The sequence below is a fragment of the Pteropus medius genome, unplaced genomic scaffold (genome assembly GCF_902729225.1).
Source record: "Pteropus medius unplaced genomic scaffold, Ma_sr-lr_union100, whole genome shotgun sequence".
NCBI classification, from domain to species: domain Eukaryota; kingdom Metazoa; phylum Chordata; class Mammalia; order Chiroptera; family Pteropodidae; genus Pteropus; species Pteropus medius.
In genome coordinates, this window is record NW_024349798.1 from 1159163 (window position 1) to 1182170 (window position 23008).

At 50.9% G+C, this 23008-nt stretch overlaps 2 protein-coding genes across 5 annotated transcripts; one reads left to right on the forward strand and one right to left on the reverse strand.

The window, feature by feature from the left end:
- Positions 1-1090: 1090 nt before the first annotated feature.
- On the reverse strand, positions 1091-19135 carry SEZ6L2 (seizure related 6 homolog like 2). Of its 4 annotated transcripts, XM_039884540.1 has the most exons (18): positions 17834-19135; positions 16755-16886; positions 15770-16066; positions 15271-15410; positions 14792-14993; positions 10655-10840; positions 9856-10024; positions 9051-9214; positions 7180-7380; positions 6592-6730; positions 5703-5899; positions 5378-5572; positions 3401-3592; positions 3127-3318; positions 2569-2607; positions 2305-2422; positions 2086-2182; positions 1091-1637 (listed from the first exon to the last, which is right to left on the reverse strand). In XM_039884540.1, the coding sequence occupies exons 1-18, from the start codon at positions 17910-17912 to the stop codon at positions 1608-1610; spliced, it is 2769 nt and encodes a 922-aa protein (XP_039740474.1). In that variant the 5' UTR covers positions 17913-19135; the 3' UTR covers positions 1091-1607. The 4 variants fall into 4 exon arrangements, with proteins under 4 accessions (XP_039740474.1, XP_039740475.1, XP_039740471.1 ...); XM_039884541.1 differs by lacking the exon at positions 2569-2607; XM_039884537.1 differs by having other exon boundaries at positions 15770-16886.
- Positions 19136-19870: 735 nt separating this feature from the next.
- On the forward strand, positions 19871-22977 carry ASPHD1 (aspartate beta-hydroxylase domain containing 1). Its single transcript, XM_039884551.1, has 3 exons — positions 19871-20919; positions 22092-22205; positions 22711-22977. Exons 1-3 carry the CDS (start codon positions 20043-20045, stop codon positions 22818-22820), a joined length of 1101 nt encoding a protein of 366 aa, XP_039740485.1. The 5' UTR covers positions 19871-20042; the 3' UTR covers positions 22821-22977.
- Positions 22978-23008: the final 31 nt, after the last annotated feature.

A 23008-nucleotide genomic window follows, 5' to 3' on the forward strand; every position in this document is an offset into this window, starting at 1 on the left:
GGAAAGGCAGGAGAAGTGTCCTTCCCCCCGCAGTTATGAATCAACCTGCTGGCAGAGGTGACCTCATGGACCCCAACCCAGCCTCCTGGGTCTAGGCCTTTGGTATCTGAGAGTGTCCACCCTTGCTTCTGAGGTGCCATTTCTGCCACCAACATCAGTGCCGAGGTCTCCCCTCTGCTTTGGGGTCTCATGCCTATGGAACTATATCATGTCCATTACTAGCCAGAAGGCAGTGCCATAGGTAGGTTTTGTGGAGTTTGCATTTACATCCCAGTCTGGCTACTTATTTGTAGCTTCCTAAGGAAGTCAGTTCACATTTCTGAGCCTGTTTCCTTATCCGAAAATGGGAATATTGTCTCTGCCTCACAGGATCCTTGTGAGAGTTAAAAACATAATGCATACAAAGTGCTTAGCACAATGCCTGGCACAGAATGCCTCTAAACAGACTTATCAAGACCAATTTGCCTCATGTTCTCCTAAAATCTAACCCCCTTTTGAGTATTTCAGTATCCTTTTGAGTATCCTGAATGTTTAATTGTATTTAAATATAAATTTTTAACTAAGTAAAGTTCAATTCGGAGAAAAAACTCTTTAGACAAACAGGCTATAAATTCTTTGTAATGTTCAAAAGTATATAAAGTAGAAAAGGACACTTATAGGATATAAAACAAGCTCATTGTTTTTGAAACACTGCAAATGTGACCAATACTTGGTAGACCTGCAACGGCAGATATACTTTAATGCCAAAAAGGTTGGGGGGATAAAAAGATGGTACACCTGGATAGATACAAAAATTCTCTAAAGGGGGTTGAATTTTAGGTAATCTGGTCATGAAACAAATTGAGAGCTATTTGCTTCCTGCCAAATAACGAGGCCAGAGGAGAGGTGGCTAGAAATGTCATGCTGGAGAGACAGCTGAGGCTCAGAGGGATCTTGTCCCAGGCAGTCCTCCACAGAGGCTTTTTGATCCCTTGATATTGCCATCATTTTTCCAAATTGTTTCCCTTTCCCAAGCCCTCCAGAGAGGCCGCCACCACATCTCCAACACTTGGTGACCTACCTTCCCATCCCCCACCAGCCCAGTTGCAAATGGTGATTTTCTGTTTATTGCTCAAAAACAAAAATCCAGAAGCAAAAGTGGAGAGATTGTGGGTTGAGGAGACGGCAGGAAGGGGGTAAGGGCTTTGTCTCCGCTCTCCATTTCATCCGTCTTCTTCTGACCCTCCAAGGCCCAGGGGTTAAGGCCTGGGGCCAGAGCCTTCATGGCCAAGGGAACAGCAGACCTCTCAGGGGCAGTCCTTGTGGGGTACCCTGGGCTGGAGGGGTCCAGGAGTTGAAGGGAAGCTGAGTTCTGCCAGGGTCCAAAAGCCAGTAAGGGGGTGGGGGGGTAGGCCCTTTGTTTGGCAACTGAGAAGAAGAGGCTTTGGGCGGCAGGATGCTGGTTTATTTACTCTAGGGTCCCCAGGGCCATCAAAGCCCCCTCATGGGACCAGGAGACTATTTACACAGTAGGGAGGAAAGGAGCCAGGGACTAGGTCCTGTACTCCCCCCTGCCCAGAATGAGGAGGGGAGGGGCGTCTTGGGTCCTGCAGCCTTAGTCTTGGGGTTCAGATGGAGACTTCATACTCCCGTGTATCCTGGAGACAGAGAGATGGAATCAGTTGCTGGAGTGGGGTGGGGATGGAGGAGGCAGCCACATGGGAGAGTCCACAAGGAAGGAGAAAGACTAGGTTTTTAAAGTGATATCACTAGTGGTTTCGGAGCCAGGAAGTGAGAATGGGGCTGAATCTGGCCAACGGATATGTTTGGTTCATTCTACAGTATCTTAAAATCAGATAAAAATCTGAATTTCTGGATTGTCTTGAACAATGTCGCTTGGGCCTATTTCTACTATAAACTGGATGGGGCAAAAATTCAATTAGCCATAGTCCTCACCACTCCCTGTTATTTACACCTGACTTGCTTTGTTCATTGATGTGGCCTCTGAAATTCTCAAGACAGATATTACAGAGACCTTGAGAGAAGGTTATGGAGTCCTGGGGAAGCTTAGAGATGTGGCGCTCCAGGGGTAGGGGAAAGACTCACCCCAGCTTCATAGAGTGGATTGCTGAAGTCTGATTCCACAGTGATGGGACTGTAGGAATGAGAGCCTGAGAAGCCAAAGAGAGATTTTCCCTGCAGCCTGGAAAGGGAGGAGATAGAGAGGCTTATCAAGAAGTGAGCTCCCAACCCCGCCTCACCCAGGCTGTACCAGGCAGGCAGGATGTCTGCCCTGGCCAGCAGCTCCCTGAGTATGGTACTTACTTGGTGTAGTATATGTAAACACCACTGCCGAGGACAATTACCAAGCCTAGGGGCAGCAGAATAGCCAAGGCGAGGTTCCCACCCTCCAGCTGCCGTGATGGGTCTGTGGTCTGGGTCACTGGGGGGAGGAGGAGAGGCCAGTGAGCTGGGGCTGGGCCCTGAACCCTGGGCCTCACCCCTCTAGGGCCAGGCCTCCTGCCCCCAGCCTCTGCCTTGCCCTCCCGATTCGGCCATGCCTGGGTCTCCACCTGTGCCCTCACTGACCTTCCAGTTTTCGGTTGTCCTGGAGCTCCTCATAGGCCACTGCAGGGAGAGGAGGGGGAGGGGACGGGGTCTGAGCCAGGGAGGGAAGGAGGCTGGGTAGAGGGCTGGGAGCCCAGTGGGGCTGGGCTGGATAGCCTGGTTCTCTCTGCCCTCTGCATAACCTAAACTTTATCCTTCCCTTGGTGAGGTCAGGGGAGGAAGAGTCAGGGCAGGGCCTTCTTTCTCCTTCTGCAGATCCCTAAAAGTTCAGGATTCCTAACTCTAGGCAGTCTAAATCAATTAGGTCTGTAGAATTTGTCAAAAATAGAGAAACAGACTTATCCAGAGGGCAAGGGACTTTCAAACCAAAGCCCCTTCTACTACATCCCTTAGGATAATTCCATGACCTTGAACTTCTCCAGGACTTCTGGATATACCCATGAGGATGAGAACCCATGGGAGGTGATTGGGGAGCTTGGCAAGGTTACCATTGGTCTCAAATATGCTACCTGAATTTCTTGGCCCTGTCACTCCACAGACACTGCTGTGCACCCCCTCCTGCCCTGTCTGCCCAGGCACCTTTGCAGAGTGGGGGTTGGCTGGTCCACTGTGAGGGGTGACCAGGCACACAGGTGATGGTGACCTCGCCAATGAGCTCAAAGCCTTCATAGCAGAAGAAGCGCAGAGACTCGCCCGCCTGGTAGTGATGCTTATACAACGTCTGATAGCCATTCTCTGGCACCCCGGGGTTCAGGCACGGCTCGTACTTCACTGCGGGGAACATGTCAGTCATGTGCCAGCTGCACTGCTAGCAGGCCACCCAGCTACCCTTCCCAGGTGTCCCCAGACTCACAGGCGCACTTGGGGACCCGGTCACTCCACTTGGGCGTGCCTGTGTCCCGGCTGTAGCAGGTGAGTACAGACGCCCCCTCCAGGCTGTACCCTGGCAGACAGCGGTACTGGACATGGGAGCCAACAGGGAAGCCAGCGTCTGAGGTGGTACGATGCCCATTGGTGATCTCACCAGGGTCAGCACAAGTCATGACTGTTGGCAGGCAGGTAAGGTCAGGGGGAGCTAGGGCTGTAAAAGATCTCCCAGAAGCTTAGGGCTGGGAGAGGCCTGAACCCATTACTTCCCACTATTTCCTCAGAATGAACAGAGCAGAAGTTAGAAAAACTTAAAATTCAATCCGTTTTACATTTCAGGCTTCTTCAGGAAAACAGAGTGATTGGGGCAACCCAGGCCCCCACCAGGGCGAAATTTTAAATATTTAACCACTGTACCAGAGCATGGTAGCCACATCCCAGCAGTGTGAGAGCTGCATGGCAGATTGCTAGCAGAATAGCAGTTGCCCCGCTCATTCCCATCATTCTCAGCCCATTTGGTTCACCAATAGTGCCTGCCCAGCCCCTGCGGGCGTTTGAGTTTACGGCTTTGTTGTGGATGAGTCACAATCATAGCCATATATAGACCTGTGCAAGGCCTCTTGCTACACGTTTTACAAACACAATATCATATACCCTGATGGTCCCAAGAGGTGTCGATGTCTCTGTCATCTGCTTCGGGGCCCAGAGCTCAGGGCAGTAAATGACTGGCCCACAGTCACTCAGACAGGGAGTGGCAGAGCTAGAACCACTCAGGGTCTCAGCTGCAGAGTACTGGGCTGAGATTCAGAGGTTTGGGTCTCAACTCAGTTTCAGGCTGACTGTGCTGCTTTGGGCAGGTTCCTTCCTGAGTCTGGGGCAGCTGGGCCAGACCCTAGCCTTTCTGGGCCCTGCCTCCATCCCTTCCTGTGTCTGTCCCTGTCCTCTCTGGGCTCCAGACTGAACAGCCTATGAATCCTCTCAGAGATAGGGAGTTGTGTCAACCTGAAAGTTTTCCTGTGTTCAACCCAAATTTTGCTTCCTGAAACTCAGGCTCACTGGCCCCACCACTGCCTCCAGGGGCCAGGTGCAAGACCTACAATCTCATATCCTTGTAGCATGCTTCCCCAAATTGGGAGAAAGTGACAAGCTGCCACCTCTTTCTGCTGTTCTAAGAGATAAAAACTCCCAGCTCCTTTAAATGCTACCTCCTCTGTGAAATCTCCTGCTCGCCCCTCTTCCCACAGTCCTTCATACTTATAGCAGCTACTACTTACTCGCTGTTAAAGCGCACCAGGTACTGTGTGGAAAACTTTTCATTTGCTCTTCACAACCCCCTATTCCTACTTCACCGATGAGGAAGCCAAGGCTCAGAGACATTACGTACCTTGTGGTCACCGCTCTAATATACCGAGTTGTTTAACTATCTGTCCCCTTCCCTCCATCAGGATAGGGAGAGGCCCCATTCCCTCCACATAACCCCAACCCCAATCCAGGATGGGGGGGCTTCAGTGACTGCCTAGGCCCTAGCAAAATGACTCCCTGTAATGTCACGGTTTAGCAACCAAGGGCCTGGCGCGGACCTAGAACAGAAAGCGCAGCCCAGACTTGATGGGGCCGGGTAGAGGAGAGATGGAGCTCAGACTGGGCAGAGGTGGGGCCACGAAATGCTGAGGAAGAGCCCAGAACAGTGCAAGAGAGAGGGATGCGGCCCGGAGGAAATGAGAGTGAGGCCCAGAGAGGACAGTTTGGGGGCACAAAGGAGCAAAGGAGTGGAACCCCAAGGGGATAGGGGCGGGGCCTGAGGAAGATCTGGGCTGACCCAGAGCGAAGGGATGGAACCCCGACAGGACAAAAAGGGACGGAGGCGGGGCGCAGAGGGGAATGGGCGGGGGCTAAGCGAAGCGGCGACACCCTGAGGGCAGGGGCGGAACCACGAAAGGATTAGAGTTGGGCCCAGGCTCACTCTTTTGGCAGGCGGGCGGCGCAGCGCTCCAGGACAGGTCCCACTGGCAGGTGAGAATGTCGGAGCCGAGCAGCTCGTAGCCAGGCTCGCACTGGTAAGTAAGCACCGTGCCCCGGATCAGGTCGCCGTGGGAAGCTGTCCTCCAGCCCCACTCAGGAGGTGGCAGTTCGGGGCACGTGTCGTTCCTCGGGACCTCTGCAGGGGAGAGACAGGAGTTTGGAGGATGTCCTGCGACTCACGGCGCCCTTCCAGCCTCGGGGGTCTCGCTCCTGGGAACTCTGGCCTGCCGGACCCCTGCCCATCTCGGGACCCTATACCTCGGTACCTTTGAAATGCAAAACGAAGCCCTGGCCAAGGCCTGGGTTTGGGGGTCCCGGCGGAGCCTGGAACTGCAGCGTGAGGTCGGGCCCAGAGGAGAGGAGGCGGCGGCGCGGTTGAGGTCCCCGCAGCTGGGCCAGGACTCGGGTGCTGGGACCGTCCCCGTCAAATAGTGTCAGCATGTCTCCTTCGCGCACGTTCAAGCTGCAAGGAGTAGGACCAGACATGGGGGCTGGGCTATGATCCGGTTCTGCTCAATCCCTAGCTCAGTTTATTAGTAACACTGCCTATTCTCCAGTCCCACCGCACAGTCCCTTACCCCAAGTTCTGGCCCCGCCTCAGTTTTGACCAATTATGGGCTTCTCCTCGATGCGGGTCTCTCCACCCTGCCCAACTCTACGCCCCGCCTATGGACCTGCTTTTGGGCCACGCCCGCCCCTCGTTCTGTCCAGTTACATGACCATCTCATAACAAATCAGCTCACTGGATTTTCCCCACATCCACACCCATACCCATTTTAAGTGCTGGTGATGATGCAACAGTCTGGGTCTGGCTGTTTGGAAATGGTTCCAGAGACGGCCTCAGAAACAGCCCAAGAGGGAGAGACACCAGGCTAGAGCCGCTTTTTCACAATAGCCCCCGAGGAAGGCTGCATTACCCCATTTACTTGGGCAAGGCCGCCTGGCTAATAAGTGATTTGTACCTAGCTCTCCCCAACAACCCACACCCCCATCCTGAACCTTGGGCGTGGGGGAGCCACTTCTTTCATCAGACCATATATTTATGGAAACTTGTGTAAATGTGGGAGCCAGCCGGGCTCGAAATGCAGGCTGGTGTGTTATACCACTCTTTGCTGAACCCATACCCATTGCACCCTCTGTGGCTCCCAAACGTACATCTCAACTTGGAGCAAGATGCGCTTCTCTTCCTGGACATGTAGGCCCCACACGCAGTCCTGGCCGGGGCTATAGCTCTGGGGCCAGTCCGGAGAGAGGACCACACCAGCTGGCTCTGACAGTTCCCCTCCACACATGGCTAGGGTAGAGGGGGTGTCAGATTCAGGACCCAGGTGGATAAGCAGTCTCCATTTCAGCACAGTCTTCACCACTCCCAACCGTCTACACCAGACAGCCTCACAGGTTTCCTATTATCTATTACCCACCAGTGTCTTGCTGTGCAAGTCCTGCCGTGCCCAATCCTCAACACTGCCCGTAATTAACCCCTCTCATGCTCCACCCAACCCATGACTTAGCCCAACTCTACTTCTAGCTCTTGGAGACATTTGGGTTGTGACCTCTGGATTCTGTAATAAAAATTTGTTTAGCTAAGAAAACTGAGTCTCTGAAAGGGACAGGGATTTACCCAAGGCCTGGATTTATTAGGTTTAGATATGTGGATCTCCTTCTTGAATGGCCTTCCTAGGATCCCCAGCTCAGGGGGTAGTCCGGAGACTGGAAGACTTGCTGGGGATATGGAAGGCTCACCCTTGCAGGCTGGCTCGGTGTCATTCCAGTGGGGTTCTGTGGGATCCACACATTCAATGGCATTGGGAGGGCCAGGGGGCTCCAAGGCATATCCTGGCAGGCACGAGAAGGTAGCCAGCGCCCCTGGGCGGTACTCAGGGTCCGTGGTGGTAACATTGCCATGTGCCAGGAAGGGGGCGAAGCAGCGATCTTCCTCAAAGGCTAGAAAGGAGTCAGTCACAGAAATTAAGCATTAGGACAGGCCTCAAGGGGTCTCAAACTGGGGGACTTGGGCTGAATTCAAATGTTTGGCTACTCAGTGGACTGTTTAAAATTGAATGCCCTTGGATTAGCTTTTGTTTTCCAATTCTTTCAAAACCCTAACACTCTTCATTCATACATCTCTGTTACCTCCCCAGCTTCTGGAAGGAAACCTCTAGGCTACCCACCTTTCTACAGATGAGAAAATTGAGGTCCACAGACAAAAAGCCACTTGCCCAATGTCACACAGTAGGGCAGTGGCAGAACCAGCCTGCTTGATTCCCAGGTGGAAACTCATGGCACTGGAAACTGCAAAAGACTAGGAAGGAAAGGCTGCCTTTGGAGAAGTGGTCCATGTAGGTGTGTTCTCTCCTCAAAAACGGCAGTTGAAAAAAAAAAAACCAGTTGGATTCTGATAATCCCTGATTATCCATACTGAGGCTAGAATCCAAAAGTGCTGCAAAAGCTACTGAGTTTTTACTTTGGACTAAGTCAGCAAAAATGAACATTTGTAAAACATTTTTGTTTTTGCCCATCTGATCATACCTTAGCTGTAAAACTATCTGTAAGATAAGACTTAGGTGTCTATGGTACAGTAGAGGAATCTGAAGCTCACGAAGCCGCAGGCCTCAAACATCAGAATTCTCTTCGCACTCTCAGAATCTAATATGCAATTTATTTTTTAGATTCACTGTCTATTTTATTGTTACTTAAGCTGATAAGGTGTCATGTTCAAATTCTATCAGGGCCCAGTGCCAATTCCGTTTCTCTCTTGATTTATATTAGGAATTAACCCCTCCCATCTGTGAGCGTTTCACTTTCTTTGTCTCTCTCCTGCTACTGTTTGCACAAATCCTCTGCTCCAGCCACACTGAAATTGTTTCCCAAATATACCAGGCCTTTCTCCACCTCTTCACCATTGCTCACACTGTTCCTTTCACCTGAAATGCGAATTCCCAATCTCCCTCTTCTAAAACTCTCTCCATCCTGTAAGGCCCAGCTCAAATCTTGCTCTCCCATGATCACTGACCACCTTGTTTCTACCTGTCCTGCGTCCAATCCCCCTTCTTCTGGTAGGTAAAAGCATCCCTATTTTAATTTTGGCACACACACCTCCGCCCCCCACTTTACTCCATGAGGTTCAGGTGGGGCCAACTTCCCTTAGCTATAGTGATTGGCTCAGGAAAAGACACATGACCTAAGCTAGGGCAATGAGAGCATTTCCTGGCATTTTTGCTGAAGCTCTTAGGAAAGCGGTATGCTTTCTCTCTTTCTGATGGAGTCACTAAATTGATGGCATGTCAGTCTGGAACTGCTAAGTCCAGCACAGAGAGTGCCTGTGAATTAAGCCAACACAGAGGAAAGAACTGAGAGATTAAGGTAACTGGTCTCTTGGCTTTGTACCTGGATCCAGACATATATGAAGCTTAAATAGAAAAGGCCACCTCAGTGAATTAGAAGGGTTCCTTATGAAGGGGTCCCTGTAGATTTGGGGTGGAGGCAAGTCAGATTTCAGGGATCCAAATATGGAGATGAGCAGGGATAGAGTATGTGCTTTTGACCATGTCTGGGCATCAGGAAGAGGGGAAGGTGCAGGAGTTGGGGTCCAGGGGGAGGGGGTAGGCAGTTACCTTCAAATCGGAGGCTTAGCAGTAGCGGGTTGGCAGGTGTCTCTGAAAGCAGTTCCACATAGAGGGACTGGGCATCACTGATGAGACCCCGCTCTGGGACATCATCCATGTCAGAGTCATAGATCACTGGGGACAGGGGACTGCCCCCTGAGCGCACCATCAGCCTGGGATGGACAGAAGGGTGGCCATGAGCTCAGTTTCCCCCTCAGAAGCTGCCTCACCTTTTGCCTGCTCTTCTGACTTATTTTCATAGGTATTATTTTCAAACATTAACTATATGTCATGTAGTTTTCTAGCCTTTACACATTTTATCTTGTTTAATTCTCACAAGAACCCTTGAGTCAGATACTATTATTATCTCTCATTTTATAGAAGAAGAAATTGAGGCACAGAAAGATTAAGTAACCTGCCTAAAATCACATAGCAGCTACTGGCAGAGCTGAGATACCAGTTTGTTAGGTAAAGAATGATAATAATGAAGATGACCCTTGCAAACACATTTATATTGCTTACTGTGTGCTAGGCACCATTCTAAGCACTTTACATATCCTAATGCATTTATCCTCACAGAAACCTTGAAAGGGAGGTACTATTATCTCCATTCTGCAGATGAGGAAACTGAAGTGCAGAGAAGTTAAGTGATTTGTTCAAGTTTACACAGCTATACTCCCTTAAAAAGGAGAAGGACTAACCTGTGTTTGACACAGATCCCAACTGGGATCCACCCCAGGTCTGTCTGATTCCTCACCGCAGCCTCCCAATTTCCCTGAGGAGGGGACCTCTGACCCAAGGCTTGGACTCTCACCGGTCATTGTCCTCATCCAGCGAGACCCTTTCGAAGTGCAGGTGCAGCCGGCGTCCTTCAGCTGCTTCAATGACCCAGCGGCACGTGAGGTTGGGCCCTGCAGCTCCCCCAGGCTCAGGGGACACAATGCGGCCCAGAGTAGCATTGTGGATGGTGCCACCACAGGATGCTGTGTGCAGAGGAAGAGCAGGTTAGGGTAATTTGTCCTCCCATTTTCAGAGCTGTTGTATTTATATCTTTGACTGAGACCTGGTCTCAGGATGGCCTCTGCCCTACAGGCTCACCTAAGAGGACAGGACCTTTTATAGGCCACCACACAGGTAGGAACTCTGCCCTGGAATAGAAAAACCCCAGGGTGCACTTTCTGCCAAAATAAAGACTCCCCAGATGTGGACATGCTGGGATGGGGCTTTATGGGGGATCTCCCAAATTGAAGCCCTCAGGTGGAAAATCTTCAAGTTGGGATCCCCAGGATGAAGACTCTCCAGGATAGAGACCCTCCAGATATGGACCCCAAGAATGGTTTCCTCTAAGACGAGGAGTCTCCAAAAGAAGAAACTTCCAGAATGGTGACTCCCCAAGTGGAAACCTAGGTGGGACGTCTCCAGATGGAGACACCCCCAATGATGGAGACTCCAAGGATAGAGACCCTTGGTGTAAGGAGCTCCAGATGGAGACCCCAGGATAGCAACTCTTCAGGGTAGAAACCCTTTCCACATGGGTGTTCCGCAAAGGTGGACACCCTCAAAATGGGATATCCCAGGACAGAAGCTCCCACCTATTATGGCAGGGTACTCACCGATGCAGCTGGGGGGTTCACCGCTCCAGGCTGGCCGGGTGCCATTGAGGCAGACGACGGTCTCTTCACCCTGCAGCTGATAGCCTGAATCACAGTGGAAGGTAGCAGTGCCCCCAGGGTGCAAGTCCGTCACACTCACATCCCCATGGGCTGGCCGGGGTGGGAAGCCACAGCTCAGGAGGTAGGCTGGAGCAGGAAAAGCGGGGAGAAGGAAGACTCATTTTCCCATGCCACCCTCTCTCACCAGTCCCCCCAGCACTTTCTCTCCTCTTTCCAGGACCCTCTAGGGGTGCAAACTGGCTCTATACTGGAGTCCTTACATGGGCCTATTGTCTCATGAAGAAGTAATTTCAGCATCTCTTATCTCCCTTAATCTTTGTAATCTACCCACTTGGGTCCTCATTTTATAGATACCTGAGACTAAAAGAACTTCTGGACCCTAGCACTCATTTGCTGTATGACCTCCGGCAAATCAATTGACCACTTTGAACCCCATCCAGCTCTAATAATAACAAATAGTATTTGCAGAGGTTGTTCGGCTTCCAAAGTGAGTACACACAGTGCTTTTGAGGTAGTCAGAGAAAGACTGTGACCTATTTTTCATACGCAAAAAATGAGGCTCCGAGTTATTAAGTGCCTCAGAGCATTTTCTCCCCCTACACACACAGTGGACTATCCTTCACTGAGATGCGCTGTGGCACTACACCCTCGGTTTTCATCCGGAGGAACCAAATGAAACTCCTTTAGGAACTTCGACTATTTTGGCATTAAAGACCTAGTATTCAGTGCTCCCCAAATGAAAGTCAAGAGCTCAGTAAAGCTTTGCTTTCCTTTAGAAACTGTTTTGTCTTCTTTCATGCTGTGAGAACTGTGTAATCTCTGTTTCTGCACTGGCTACTAGGAAGCTCAGAACCAGACTGAGGCTTATCTCTAGTAATAGAGGCTTGCGCATTCACATTCTATTTTTTCAACTTTAATAAGCATTACTTGGTACCCGTTTTTTTTTATTACTTATTCTATTTAATTTTATTGTTCGAATTCTTTTTTGAAAACACCTGAATTTCTTGTGGAATCCTATGGGATAAAACAAATAAATAAAAAGTGACTTGGTAGTAAATGATGGACTCTGAACTTGATCCTGACAGAGCTCTGTATGTCTATTTCAGACTGGGCAGGATTCGTCAAGAAGGGCTTCCTGCAGGAAGTACACCAAAGCTGGGTGTTGTAGGAGGGGCAGGCTACAGTTAGCAGAGGGCTTGGGAGATACCTGCTTGCCTGGGCTTTTGCTTTTTCTGACTATCTAACTTTAAGTGAGTCTGTAAGAGACTGGTCTCTGTCTATATTCAAAATTCAACAAGCAATTCCTTGGCAGGATCCTGGGGACACAGAGATGAAAAGACCCAGGCTCTTTGGGTCCACAGTCTACTGAGATAGATGGACATAAAAACAACCTTCTAGAACATAGTGATATGAATAAATGTTAGCCTCTGTGATGGCTCTCCATGACCAATAGAATCAAGTCTGAATGTTTTAGATTGACATTCAAGCTGGGTCCTGCCCAGCACATCCAGCTCCAGTTCTCGGCACCTATGACCCATATATCCTACGTAATATAGTTTTGTGACTCTTTATGATCTCACGTCCATGTTTTTTCACATTACTGTTACCTGCAAGGCCCTCTCCTGCTCTTTCTCTTATTTCAAGGAGTAAATAAAGTGCCATCTCTTCCAGGAAGTCTTCCTAACCGTTCCCCTCTCTAACAGAGTTAGCTGCTCTCTTGCCTATACACAATCCTGCACACATAATTTTATCATCATATTAACCACTGTCTATTGCCATATGAGACTGAACTAGGCCTTATTTATTTTGTCTCCTAAAAGCCTGGCTTAACTGATCAAACAATGCAGCCAAGAGGCAGTGTGGAACAGTGCAAAGAGCACTGGGTTTGGAAACAGGCAGATCTGAGTTACAGCTCTAACTCTGTGACTTATTAGCTGTATGACCTTGAGCAGGTGACTTCACCTCTAGGGCCTCTCCCCTGTAAATGGCAATAATAATCCCTATCATCGAGGATTGGCCTTAAAGTTAAACAAACAAACACACAAAGCACCTAGCATACAGAGAGTGCTCGGAAAATATTAATCACCGCCCCCAGCCTCAATTAATAAATGAATGGGATTCAGGGACTCCGGGATCTGACTTCTGACTACAATGAAGTTAGCTCAGCAATCCACATAATCTTTGAGTCTTTTTCTTCCTCTCAGAGATGGATTTGACAGTGGACACCCAGAGTTGCTATGAGAAGCAAATGAAACAATAGTTGCTGGACTTGGAGTGAGGTGTGGTGGAACCTTTGGCCTTTCAGAGAAGCTAATGAGGCCACTCTGGACTAGAGGCCCCAGTAGGGTAGATTGGGAAGGGCTAAAACAGTGCTTCAGTCCCAAAGGTGCCTGGAGAAGCCACAAAGCAGGAAAGACTGAGGCAGGTAATAAAGGCCAATTTATGCAATAGCCCCACTTCCCCAATGTTCTACTTAGCCTGGAGAGTCCTATTTTCAATGCCCTAGGGAAATGGCTGTTTAAAGAAGGAAGAAGGAGCCATTCTGTAATATCTGAAGTCCAGCCCTCTGCCCTGAGCCCTCAAGGCATGCCCTTGCTCCCCAACAACCAAGTCCTGGTCTTTCTACAAATAGTCCTAGTACTAGGTACCTCCACCTTGTATATATGAATCCCTGGAGTGGTTCCTGAGCAGAAGCTTCAGGAAAGGCTGGAGAGGGTATAAGGAAGGGATTTAAGTTGTATGTGTCCTGGGTAAGGGATCTGGGGTCAGCACAGTTATAAGGAAGCAGGCGGGGCCATTAGGTGATGTGAAGAGGACATTGGCTCAACACAGTTCCCTCTTTGTTTCTGAGGAGCATAGGGAGGCACTTTGGAGAGGCAGCAGTGTCTGGAACGGGACACAGTGTTGGGCCCCTTGCCTTATGCACACATGTGTGCTAGAACATATATGTGCACTGTGGGAAGGTTCCCTGTATGCACAGGAGAGTGAATATACACATGTGTGTAGGTTGTTTGTGGGTGGATGCTCCTGAATGCAGCCATACACAGATACACCACCCTTTCCTGCCCTGAGAAGTCAACAGGATCTTTCTAGGTCACAAATCTGAGGCTATCACTACCCTGCTTAAAAAATTTCAAAATGTCCTTCCACCTTTCTTGCAGGAAAAGGGAATCTGAACGCTTCATGGAAGCTGAAAAGGCCTTTCATGATCCAAATCCAACCTACCTTCTGATGTGGTCTCTTAGCCTACTTCTCCCACCTTCCTTTCTGGGCTTTTACTGTAATAGCAATGACTGATATTTTTGAGCTCTCACTATGTACCAGATGCTATTTTAAGCACTTGACATGTATTAAGTCATTTGATCATCCTAATAATACTATGAGGTAAGTATTACAATTCTCATTTTTCAGATGAGGCAGTGAGGCACAGACAGGTTAAGTAACTTGTCCCAGGATACATAGCTAGGACAATTCTACCTTCCATGCTGAGTTACTTCAGCTCCTTAAGGGGGTCACATTTTTTCTCCTCTCTTGGTCTTGGAATGTGCTTTTTCATCCATCTAGACATCTCTCTTCCTCTTTCTCTCCCTCCCACCTTTCCCCTAGCTAACTCATCTTCTAGATCTCAGCTTAGTCATCACCTCCTCCAAGAAGTTGTCCCTATATTCCTTAGGAGAAATTTAGGTCCCTTTGACGTTTGCTCCTTCTGCCTGTATTTCCTCCATCATAGGGATATGGGTCCTTATCTCATTGAATTATAATCACCATAATTACTTGTCCAACCCCCTACCTAGATTCTGAGTTCCTTGAAGTCAGATTTACATGTGGCTTGTTCATTCCTTTCCCCAAGGCTAACACAAGGCCAGTATGAAATGAGCATTTGATAAACATTTGTTGAGTGAATGAATGAATTGCCACTTGGATATGTGCACAGGTCTGAGATAAGTGTGTACAGTTCTCCCCCGAGGTTCTTCCCCCAGGGCACTAATGAGGAGGAAAAGCCTCTGCCATTGCCCTGTGCTTGGAAGGTTCCTGGAAATGTCCCCTGCCCTTCCACCAGCACACCGGACTCCTCACCCTGATAGTGGATCCTGAAGCCACTGCCCCTTGGGAATCGTGGGCTCTGGAAGTGCAGAAGCAGCCGATTGGTTGGACTCCGAAGGACCTGTCCTTCTCCCAGCATGGAAGAGTTGGCCAGTAGTTGTGGGGCCAGGCCTGGGGATCCCCCACCAGCCAGCACCAGGAGTTCTTCCTCCCGAGACAGGTTCAGTGTCTGCACCTAAAGAAATCAGACCCAGACCCACCAGGGCAAGTCAACTAGGGTGGGTGATCCCCTAAGTCCCCCACCCCTTGCCTTCCTTTCCCCTGTATGTGGCAGTCCAAACACCATGGTGACATTGGCCAAGTTATAGAACTCCAGTCTTTGTGATCATCAGAAAACAGTCCCATTCGAGTTAGGAAACAGGTTCTCTGGCTCCCAGGTCAAACCTATGCATGCCCCAGGACCCAGAGAAAAGGGTTGAAGGTTTCACAATAATATGCTTAAGTCCACTCACCTGGATTTCAATGCCATAGCCAGGGTAGACATGGATGCTATATGTGCAGTCCAGGAGTCCCAAGGTACGGCTAGCGCTGCTCCCTAAATCTGGAGACTCCACATGCCCTTCACCCTCGGAGATGTTGTTATTACATAGAACTAAAGAGATAGAAGTAGCTGGGCTTGAGTGAATCCCTGTGCTCTTGCCCTCCCAGCCAAGCATCCCTGGCGGGGGAGGGGGGGTTCCTTATCTATCTTCTCCTCAGCACCCCTCACCATCTGTATCCAATCTCCCTCTCCCATGCGTGCCCAGAACTGTAACATGGATAAAACACATAGAAAGGTACATAGTAAGGGTATATAAATGCTAGCCTTTACTATTAGCAGAAGCCCCTCTTGCATCTGTACCCAGACCCCATCTTTCACACCTTCCCTGAAGCCTCTCCCCCACCCATAACCTCCTCCTCTCCCACATCCGTGCTCTTGGACACAACACTATCCCCTTTCAATCGCCTTACCTGGGTTGGTCACCGTGGTGGTGACAGTTGTCGTGGTGATGATGGTGGTCGTGGTCTCCTCTTCTCCCTCAGGCCCTAGGGGCAGGCCTGGGGAGGCAGGGCCGGGAAGGGGCGGGGCCGTAGTTCCTGGGGGCGGGGTCAGCAGCTCTGGCGCGGTGGGGCCTGCCCCGCTACCCGCCTTAGCGGTTACCGCTGTTGTCAAAGGACCTGTCCCTGGCTCAGTGGCCCGTGGCAGGGAGGGCGCTGCAAGAGTCTGGCCGGCTGGAGGGGTGGCTAGTGTGGGGTCTGGATCAGATCCTGGGACAGTGCAAGGGAAGTCAGGGCACAGAAGGAGCAAATTGGTGGGCCTTGGGTAGGGAGCAGGACTGAGGGAAACTGGGGGTTCCCCACTGAACCCAAAGGCCTCCCCCACAAGATGCAGGCCCCCCACCTTAACCTTCCCCACCCAAACTCCCGATCTCCTCCCAAGGCTTCCACAACCTGACACCTTCCCCCTACTTCTCTTCCCTTCTCCACCGCTGGGCCAGGCCCTTTCCACTCTGACAATCTCCTTGAGCCTCTCTCTCTGCCTCTCCATTCAGTTATGGCTCCTCTCCTGGTTTCCTTTCCTTCTCCTCCGTCTTGCTCTCTTTTGCTCTCTCTGGAACTCTTTATTTCTCTGATTAGTATTCTTATCACTCTCTGATTTTATGATTCTAGATCTACTAGTCTCTGTATTTCTCTCTCTTTCTCTCTCTTTTTGTTTCTCTCTCCCACTATTTTTCTGATTCTGGTTCTCTGAGTTTCCAACGGTCTTTCTCTTTGATTGTGTTTTTCTGTTTGACTCTGTCTCTTGGTAATCCTGTCTCTATTTTTCTGTCTATGCTCAGTTTTGACTCTAATCATCTCTCTCTGTCTCCCTCTGAATTTCACTGGCTCTGCATCTTCCTGAGTTAATGTCTCTCCATATGCCTCTGTGTCACTCCTGCCACTCTGGGAGCCTCACCCGGCAGGTAGCCCATCTCTGGGCCCCTCCTCAGCAGGGCCCCATGGAGCAGCTCAGCCAAGGCCTCCGAGGTTACCCTGGGGGTCTCACTTCCAGGTTCTGCCAGTGCCTCCTCCTCCTTCAGGGGTAGACCTAAGAGATGAAGTCGTATGAGCCCTCCCACTGCCCCATACTCCTAGCTTCTCCAGAAAGATCTTTGCCAGAGCCCTTTCTCCCTCCTCAGTCAGCTGGGCCTGCAGAAGCTCAGAGAGTCCCAGAGAGCCAAAGCCAGAGAGCCAAAATCAGAAAAGGGACTCCCGGCTGCCCCTCATGATCCCCCACCTTTCTCTCTCCCTTTTCCCCCAGGCTGTGTGGGCCTTCAGTGAGCCCTTTGGCTCTAATGAACCTTGGACAGCACCAGCAGGGTGGAAAAGGGGGCAATGGTGCTGCCTTCATTTTTAGCCTCGGTGATGCTTTCCCCACAACTCTGCGGAGGGTCTGACAGCAATCCTAGCTCTTGCTTCCGCAGTGCTCAGCTTTCTCTCTGGATTTGTCTCTGCAGTGTGGTGTCCTCTCTCTCTCTCCACACTCTCCCTCCCTCCTCTCTCTCTCTCTCTCTCTCTCTCTTCTCTCTCTCTCTCTCTCTCTCCAGTCTCTCTCTGGAGTCTGGCTGGGGGTCAGAGTGGAGGACTGAATATCTGGTCTCTGAGCAGTGTCTCTGTTCATCTGTCTTTGTCCATACCTCTAAGAACATTTGTGTGTACAGTGCCTGGCGTCTCTCCCAGCACTCCATCTCTTACCCAGGTACTCTGCATGTTTCTGCCGCCTCCACAGACATCCCCCCAACTTCCCCAGCCCTCCTTCCTGGATTTAACCCCCAAGACCCTGCTAAAAACTCCCCTCACTAATTTCCCCGCTTCCACTATATTGGTCAGGGGCTCCAGGTACAAGCTAGAAAGCCCTGGCTTGCCTCTTCTCCATCAGCCATGCCCCTCTGCTCCCGAAGGAGTTCGGAAGGCACAGGATATTCAGAGAAAAGAGGGTAAATGACCCCGCTGGGGGCCTTTGCAGGGCCCACCCCCACGCTCCCATGTCCTTACCCTGAATCCAGGGGCAGCTCAGCAGAATTAGGAACAGCAGCTGGGGAGGCGGCGGGTGCTGGGCCTTGGGAGTCCCCATGGCGACTCACACCGATTTCTCTTCTCTGTGTCTCTCTTAAATAATCTAGCTGTCACCTTTCCTCGGTCTCCTTCTATCTTTACCTTTATTTATTTATTTTTTCCTGCTAGCAGTTAGCAAGAAAGACAATTTCTCCACCCCTTGGGATGGAGGAGCAGAACTGGGCTGGGGTTCGCCTGGAGCCCACCCCTCTTTGCCCAGTCTCCTCTGTTCTCTGCTCCGGGGTCTGTGGGAGAGGGGGCGCGGCTCTGGCTACAGGGGGTGGAGCCAAGAGGGCCGAAGGGGCCGGGTCGCCTGGGTTACCCTCTTGCTCCGGCGCCTGGGTCCACCAGGCTGGCTGGAACCCAAGCTGGAATCCAGCTAGGGAAAGGCAAGACAGCTTCCTTGGGTGGGGTCGAGGATCGGGAAGATCCCTACTCGGCCCTAGCGGGGCTTGGAGGGGAGGGGAAGGAGTTGCGGAACCTAGAGAGCCGAAGCTCGGGCACTGGAGCTGCGAGAGGGAGAAGCTGAGAAAGGTGTCGAGCCCACGTCAGATCCTGGGGACGGGCGAAGGGAGGGGCCTGCGAATTATTTGGGGGCCGGGGGAGGTGGGGTGGCGGGCAGGAGGAGGAGGAAGTACAGATGGAGGAAGGAGGAACAATGTGAGCCAGGACCGTAATCCTCACTCCCGCGGCCCCTAGGGGAGGCAAAGGAAACTCTCTGGTCCCAGCTATAATTACGCGCACCTCTCCTCGCCATTCCAGCAACATCTGGAATCTGAATCTCCTCTTCCCAAGATGCGGAGAGGAAGCGCAATTGGGTTCTCACCTGCTCGGCCCCCCAAAATGCCCCTGCCCACATCCATACGTCCCATGGGACTTCCCCTTCCTTTTTACAAAAGCTCGTGTGTAATGAGCTTTCACCTCCTCTAGGATAATGGCAAGTTTCTACGTTTATGAGAAGCCACGGTGGTGACGGGTTGGGATATATAGAGAGGAGACCACTCTTCTGACATACAGAATGAGCCCGTCCAGTTGCCAGGGGATTTCAACTTTGGCGTATTTTTGTTTTTTGTTTTTTTTTTGTTGTCGTTGTTGTCGTTGTTGTTTTTTAATCCTGGCCTCTTTCACAACGCCTCTGAGGCACCCTTTTCAGCACCACCAGCGCGCGGACAGCTCTTCACGGCCCAGCCCGAGTGGGCTCCGCCCCCTGCGCCGGGGGCTATTGGCTAAAGCTGCTTTCACCATCAATCAGGCTCCCGCCTGGGGCCGGCTCCTGTGAAAACGAAGGGGAAGGAGGAGTCACAGGCCGGTCCGTGGATCTGCAGACCCACGGACAGGCCGCGGCGTCCCTGTCCGCAGTCCGCGCGTCCGCCCCGCCCCTTGGTTCGCCCCGCCCCAGGTCCTGCCCCTTCTTTTCGCATTGCAGGGAGACAGGCTGGAGGTTGGCACCTTGCCCCTTGCGCTTCACGTGGCGCCCCTTGGGGTCCCGGGAGAAGGAAATCCAGAGACCACCCCCACCTCAACCCACCCTGAGTTGCCGCTGCCACTGGGCGGGGGCGGGGGTAGCTAAGCTGAGAGGACTGCTATGGGGAGGGGTGACGTCAGGGTGTGTGGGAGCCAAGGAAGTAGCGAGTAGGGGGAGAGAGAGCGAGAAAGAGCGAGAAAGAGCGAGAAAGAGCGAGAGAGGGGGGTGGGGAGAGAAAGGGAGATTGAACCCGCTGGTTGAGTCGAATGAGAAGCGAGGGCAGGGAGGAGAGAGAGAGGAAGAAAGGAGAAAGAGAAGCTGCTGCGGAGGACGACTGATTGCGGGTTCTTGGGGCTGCGGGTCCAAGTGGGGTAGGATCTGTTGTCCGGAGAAGCTAGAAGGAAAGCGGGGGAGAGGAGAGAAGAAAGAAAGGGGGAGACAAGGGTGGAGAAAGAAGAGGCAGAGGGTGAGAGAGGAAACTGCCGGAAGGAGAAAGAAGAAAGAAGGGGAGAGGTGAAAGAGGAAGAGGAGAGAGTTGGAAGGAGAAAGAAGAGATAGGAGAGAGGAGAGAGAGGTAGAAGGAAAGAAAGGGAAATGAGGGTTAAAGGTTTATGAAGGAAGAGAGAAAGAGGGAGATACAAGGCGGAAAGAAGTCCTCAGAAGGAGAGAGAACCAGGAGCGAGCATGTGGAAGGGAAACAGCCCAGGGGGTAACCAGGGAGCAGCCATGGAGGAAACTAGTGGAGAACTGATGGGACAGAGGAACTGGGGTCTGGAAGATGCCTCAGGCCTCTTGGCAATGGCCTCCCTGCCCATCATGCCAGCATGGCCATTGCCCCTGGTCTCCTCAGCCTTAACTCTGCTCCTCGGAGCCTTCACTTCCCTTTTCCTCTGGTACTGCTATCGCTTGGGCTCCCAAGATATGCAAGCTCTGGCTGGGAGTCAGGCTGGGAGTGTCAGTGGTGGGCCTGGGGTTTGTTATGAGGCTGGCAGGCCAAGCCCAGGGAGTTCTGGGGAACCTGGGAAGAGACCCAGAACAGAAGGCCTAGTGAGCCGTCGCCTCCGGGCCTATGCCAGACGCTACTCCTGGGCAGGGATGGGCAGGGTGAGGCGGGCAGCTCAGGGTGGCCCAGGCTCTGGGGGAGGGCCAGGGGTCCTGGGCATTCAGCGCCCAGGCCTGCTTTTCCTGCCAGACCTGCCCTCAGCCCCTTTTGTGCCACGGGATGCCCAGCGACACGACGTGGAGCTCTTGGAGAGCAGCTTCCCTGCTATTCTGCGGGACTTTGGGGCTGTGAGCTGGGACTTCTCAGGGACTACCCCTCTGCCTCAGGGCTGGTCCCCACCACTGGCCCCTGGGTGCTACCAGCTCCTGCTGTACCAAGCTGGCCGGTGCCAACCCAACAACTGCCGCCGGTGCCCTGGGGCATATCGGGCACTGAGGGGGCTTAGGAGCTTCATGAGTGCCAACACCTTCGGCAATGCTGGCTTTTCTGTCCTCCTGCCTGGGGCCCGGCTTGAGGGCTGCTGTGGGCCCACCAATGCTCGGGTCAGATGCCATCTGGGTAAGTAGATGACAACCTCCTTGCCTCTCTTCTTCTTTGCCATCAGAGCATTCTAAACTGTGGTTCTGATCATGCCTCTCGTCAGAAATCTTTCACAACCTGTTGCCCACAGCAGAACTTCCTGAGCTCCTATTATCTGCAAACCGTCTTCATAAGCTTCATAAGCTTTGCCATAGTCATTTACCACCTGTACTGTTTTTTCATATGGACACCTCCACATTTTGTTTCACTTATTTAAAAGGAATCTTTATAGAATGATAATCAATATTACTTGCCCTAAATAGAAAGTACTCATAAAAACAAATTTAAACTTAAAAAAAAAAAGCTTAAAAAATTCTAGCTAAGTAGTCTCTCTAAGACTGAAGCCTACGCTTTTGTTTAGAAGGGAGCAATGTTAGAGGGAGTATTAATGTCATGATGGCACCAAACTGAGATTTTCTTTTTGATGTTTTAAAGATTGCAAGAAAATGGAAAAGAAATTTTTCCGTTATTTAATGCCATGACCTTGTTTTGCCTAAATTCATCTCCTATGCTATCAGATGTATGTGTCCTCCACTTTAAAGCACACTGGCCTCAGGATCAAGTCCAGATCCTTTCTCTCCTCATCTCCCATCTCTTCCCTTCCACCCTTCCCTCCCACGGTGCTCTAAATCATGAAGGACTTCTGGCTAATCCTGGCAGACACCACATTCACACTATACTCTTAACCAAAAAATGTCTTTCCCTTTTATCATATTATCACCTCCTGGAAAACTACTTAGCCTTCAGGACTCATAGTTTGAAGTGGGATGTTTTCTTATTCTCCTGTTATTTGAAGTGGCTGCTCAGTTTTCTCACAGTAGTTGACTGTGTGGTCCTTGGGCCAGGAGTCATTAGTTCTATACCTCGTAGGGAGGGAGAGCCCAGCACATAATAAGTTCTTGAGTTAAATTGGACAAAGCCCAGGAAGAGATGCCACTTCCTCTAGGGAGCTTTCCCTTTTCTCTGAAACAGAACAGATTGCACTGCATTTCCCCTATCTCCTATCACTTCTTTCATTCAGTACTGTATTATTATATTCAGGTCACCTTCCAGAGAGCAAGGAGGGACCACCATTGAACCTGGTGTTTAAGATGCTCGGTTTACCCTTTGATGGAGGCATTAGTGTTGGATGCCTGGGTTTCTTTCCACAGGCCTGAAGATCCCCCCTGGCTGTGAGCTGGTGGTTGGGGGTGAGCCCCAGTGCTGGGCTGAGGGACACTGTCTACTGGTGGATGACTCCTTCCTGCATACAGAGGCTCATAATGGTAATGAGGTTCCCATTCTTCTAGGATGGATGAGGGACTAAGAGTGAGGGGAACAGAATCAGGCCCAATTACCCCACCATTTTCCGGCTGCATGACTTTGAACAACTCATATAATTTTTCCTATCACCTGTGAAATGGGGCAACTGCCTTCTTGATCAGATGACTGAAGGATTAAATTAATGTAGGTACATAGCGACGTGGTTAACAGCAAAAGACCCTGGGCCAAGACCACTTGGGTTCCTCTCCTACATCTGGCATTTACTATGTGACCTTGGGCAACTTATTTAACCTCCTTGTGCCTCAGTTACTTTGTATAAAATAGGAATAATTATGGTGCTACCTCTCATAGTTTGTTTTGATGATTAAGAGTTAATGTATATAAGTGGTTAGAACAGTGCCTGGCACGTATATACAAAATGTTTACTCTTATGAGTATTTGGTAAGTACTCTGGCATATAAGTACTTAATGTCAGCTACTCTCCTGTCTCCATCTCATGTACCCTAGGCTCCCCTGAAGATGGGCCTCGAGTAGTCTTCATCGTGGACCTTTGGCATCCCAATGTGGCTGGAGCCGAGCGCCAAGCCCTTGACTTTGTCTTCACACCAGAATCTTAAAAGATGTTCCCTTCAAGACATCTGGGCTGGAAAGATGCTACACTCAAGGATGGCTTGAGTGGTAGCTAGGACCTCTTCTCCATTGCAGAGTGGGGCAAGGCTGAGGGTGGGAACTGGCTAATGAATATTGAAATACAGATCTTAAATCTTCTCCTAATTCCTGACTACTTTCATCCCGGCTACCAGCC

Coding starts and splice junctions, on each gene's coding strand:
- SEZ6L2 (XM_039884537.1), bottom strand. CDS start 16,346: ATGGAGAGGCAGAGAGAGAGGCTCAAGGAGATTGTCAGAGTGGAAAGG. Junction 14,994..15,270: donor GCTATGGCATTGAAATCCAG/GTGAGTGGACTT, acceptor TGATTTCTTTAG/GTGCAGACACTGAACCTGTC. Junction 1,638..2,085: donor ATCCACTCTATGAAGCTGGG/GTGAGTCTTTCC, acceptor CTCTGTCTCCAG/GATACACGGGAGTATGAAGT.
- ASPHD1 (XM_039884551.1), top strand. CDS start 20,043: ATGTGGAAGGGAAACAGCCCAGGGGGTAACCAGGGAGCAGCCATGGAG. Junction 20,920..22,091: donor TCGGGTCAGATGCCATCTGG/GTAAGTAGATGA, acceptor TTCTTTCCACAG/GCCTGAAGATCCCCCCTGGC. Junction 22,206..22,710: donor GCATACAGAGGCTCATAATG/GTAATGAGGTTC, acceptor CATGTACCCTAG/GCTCCCCTGAAGATGGGCCT.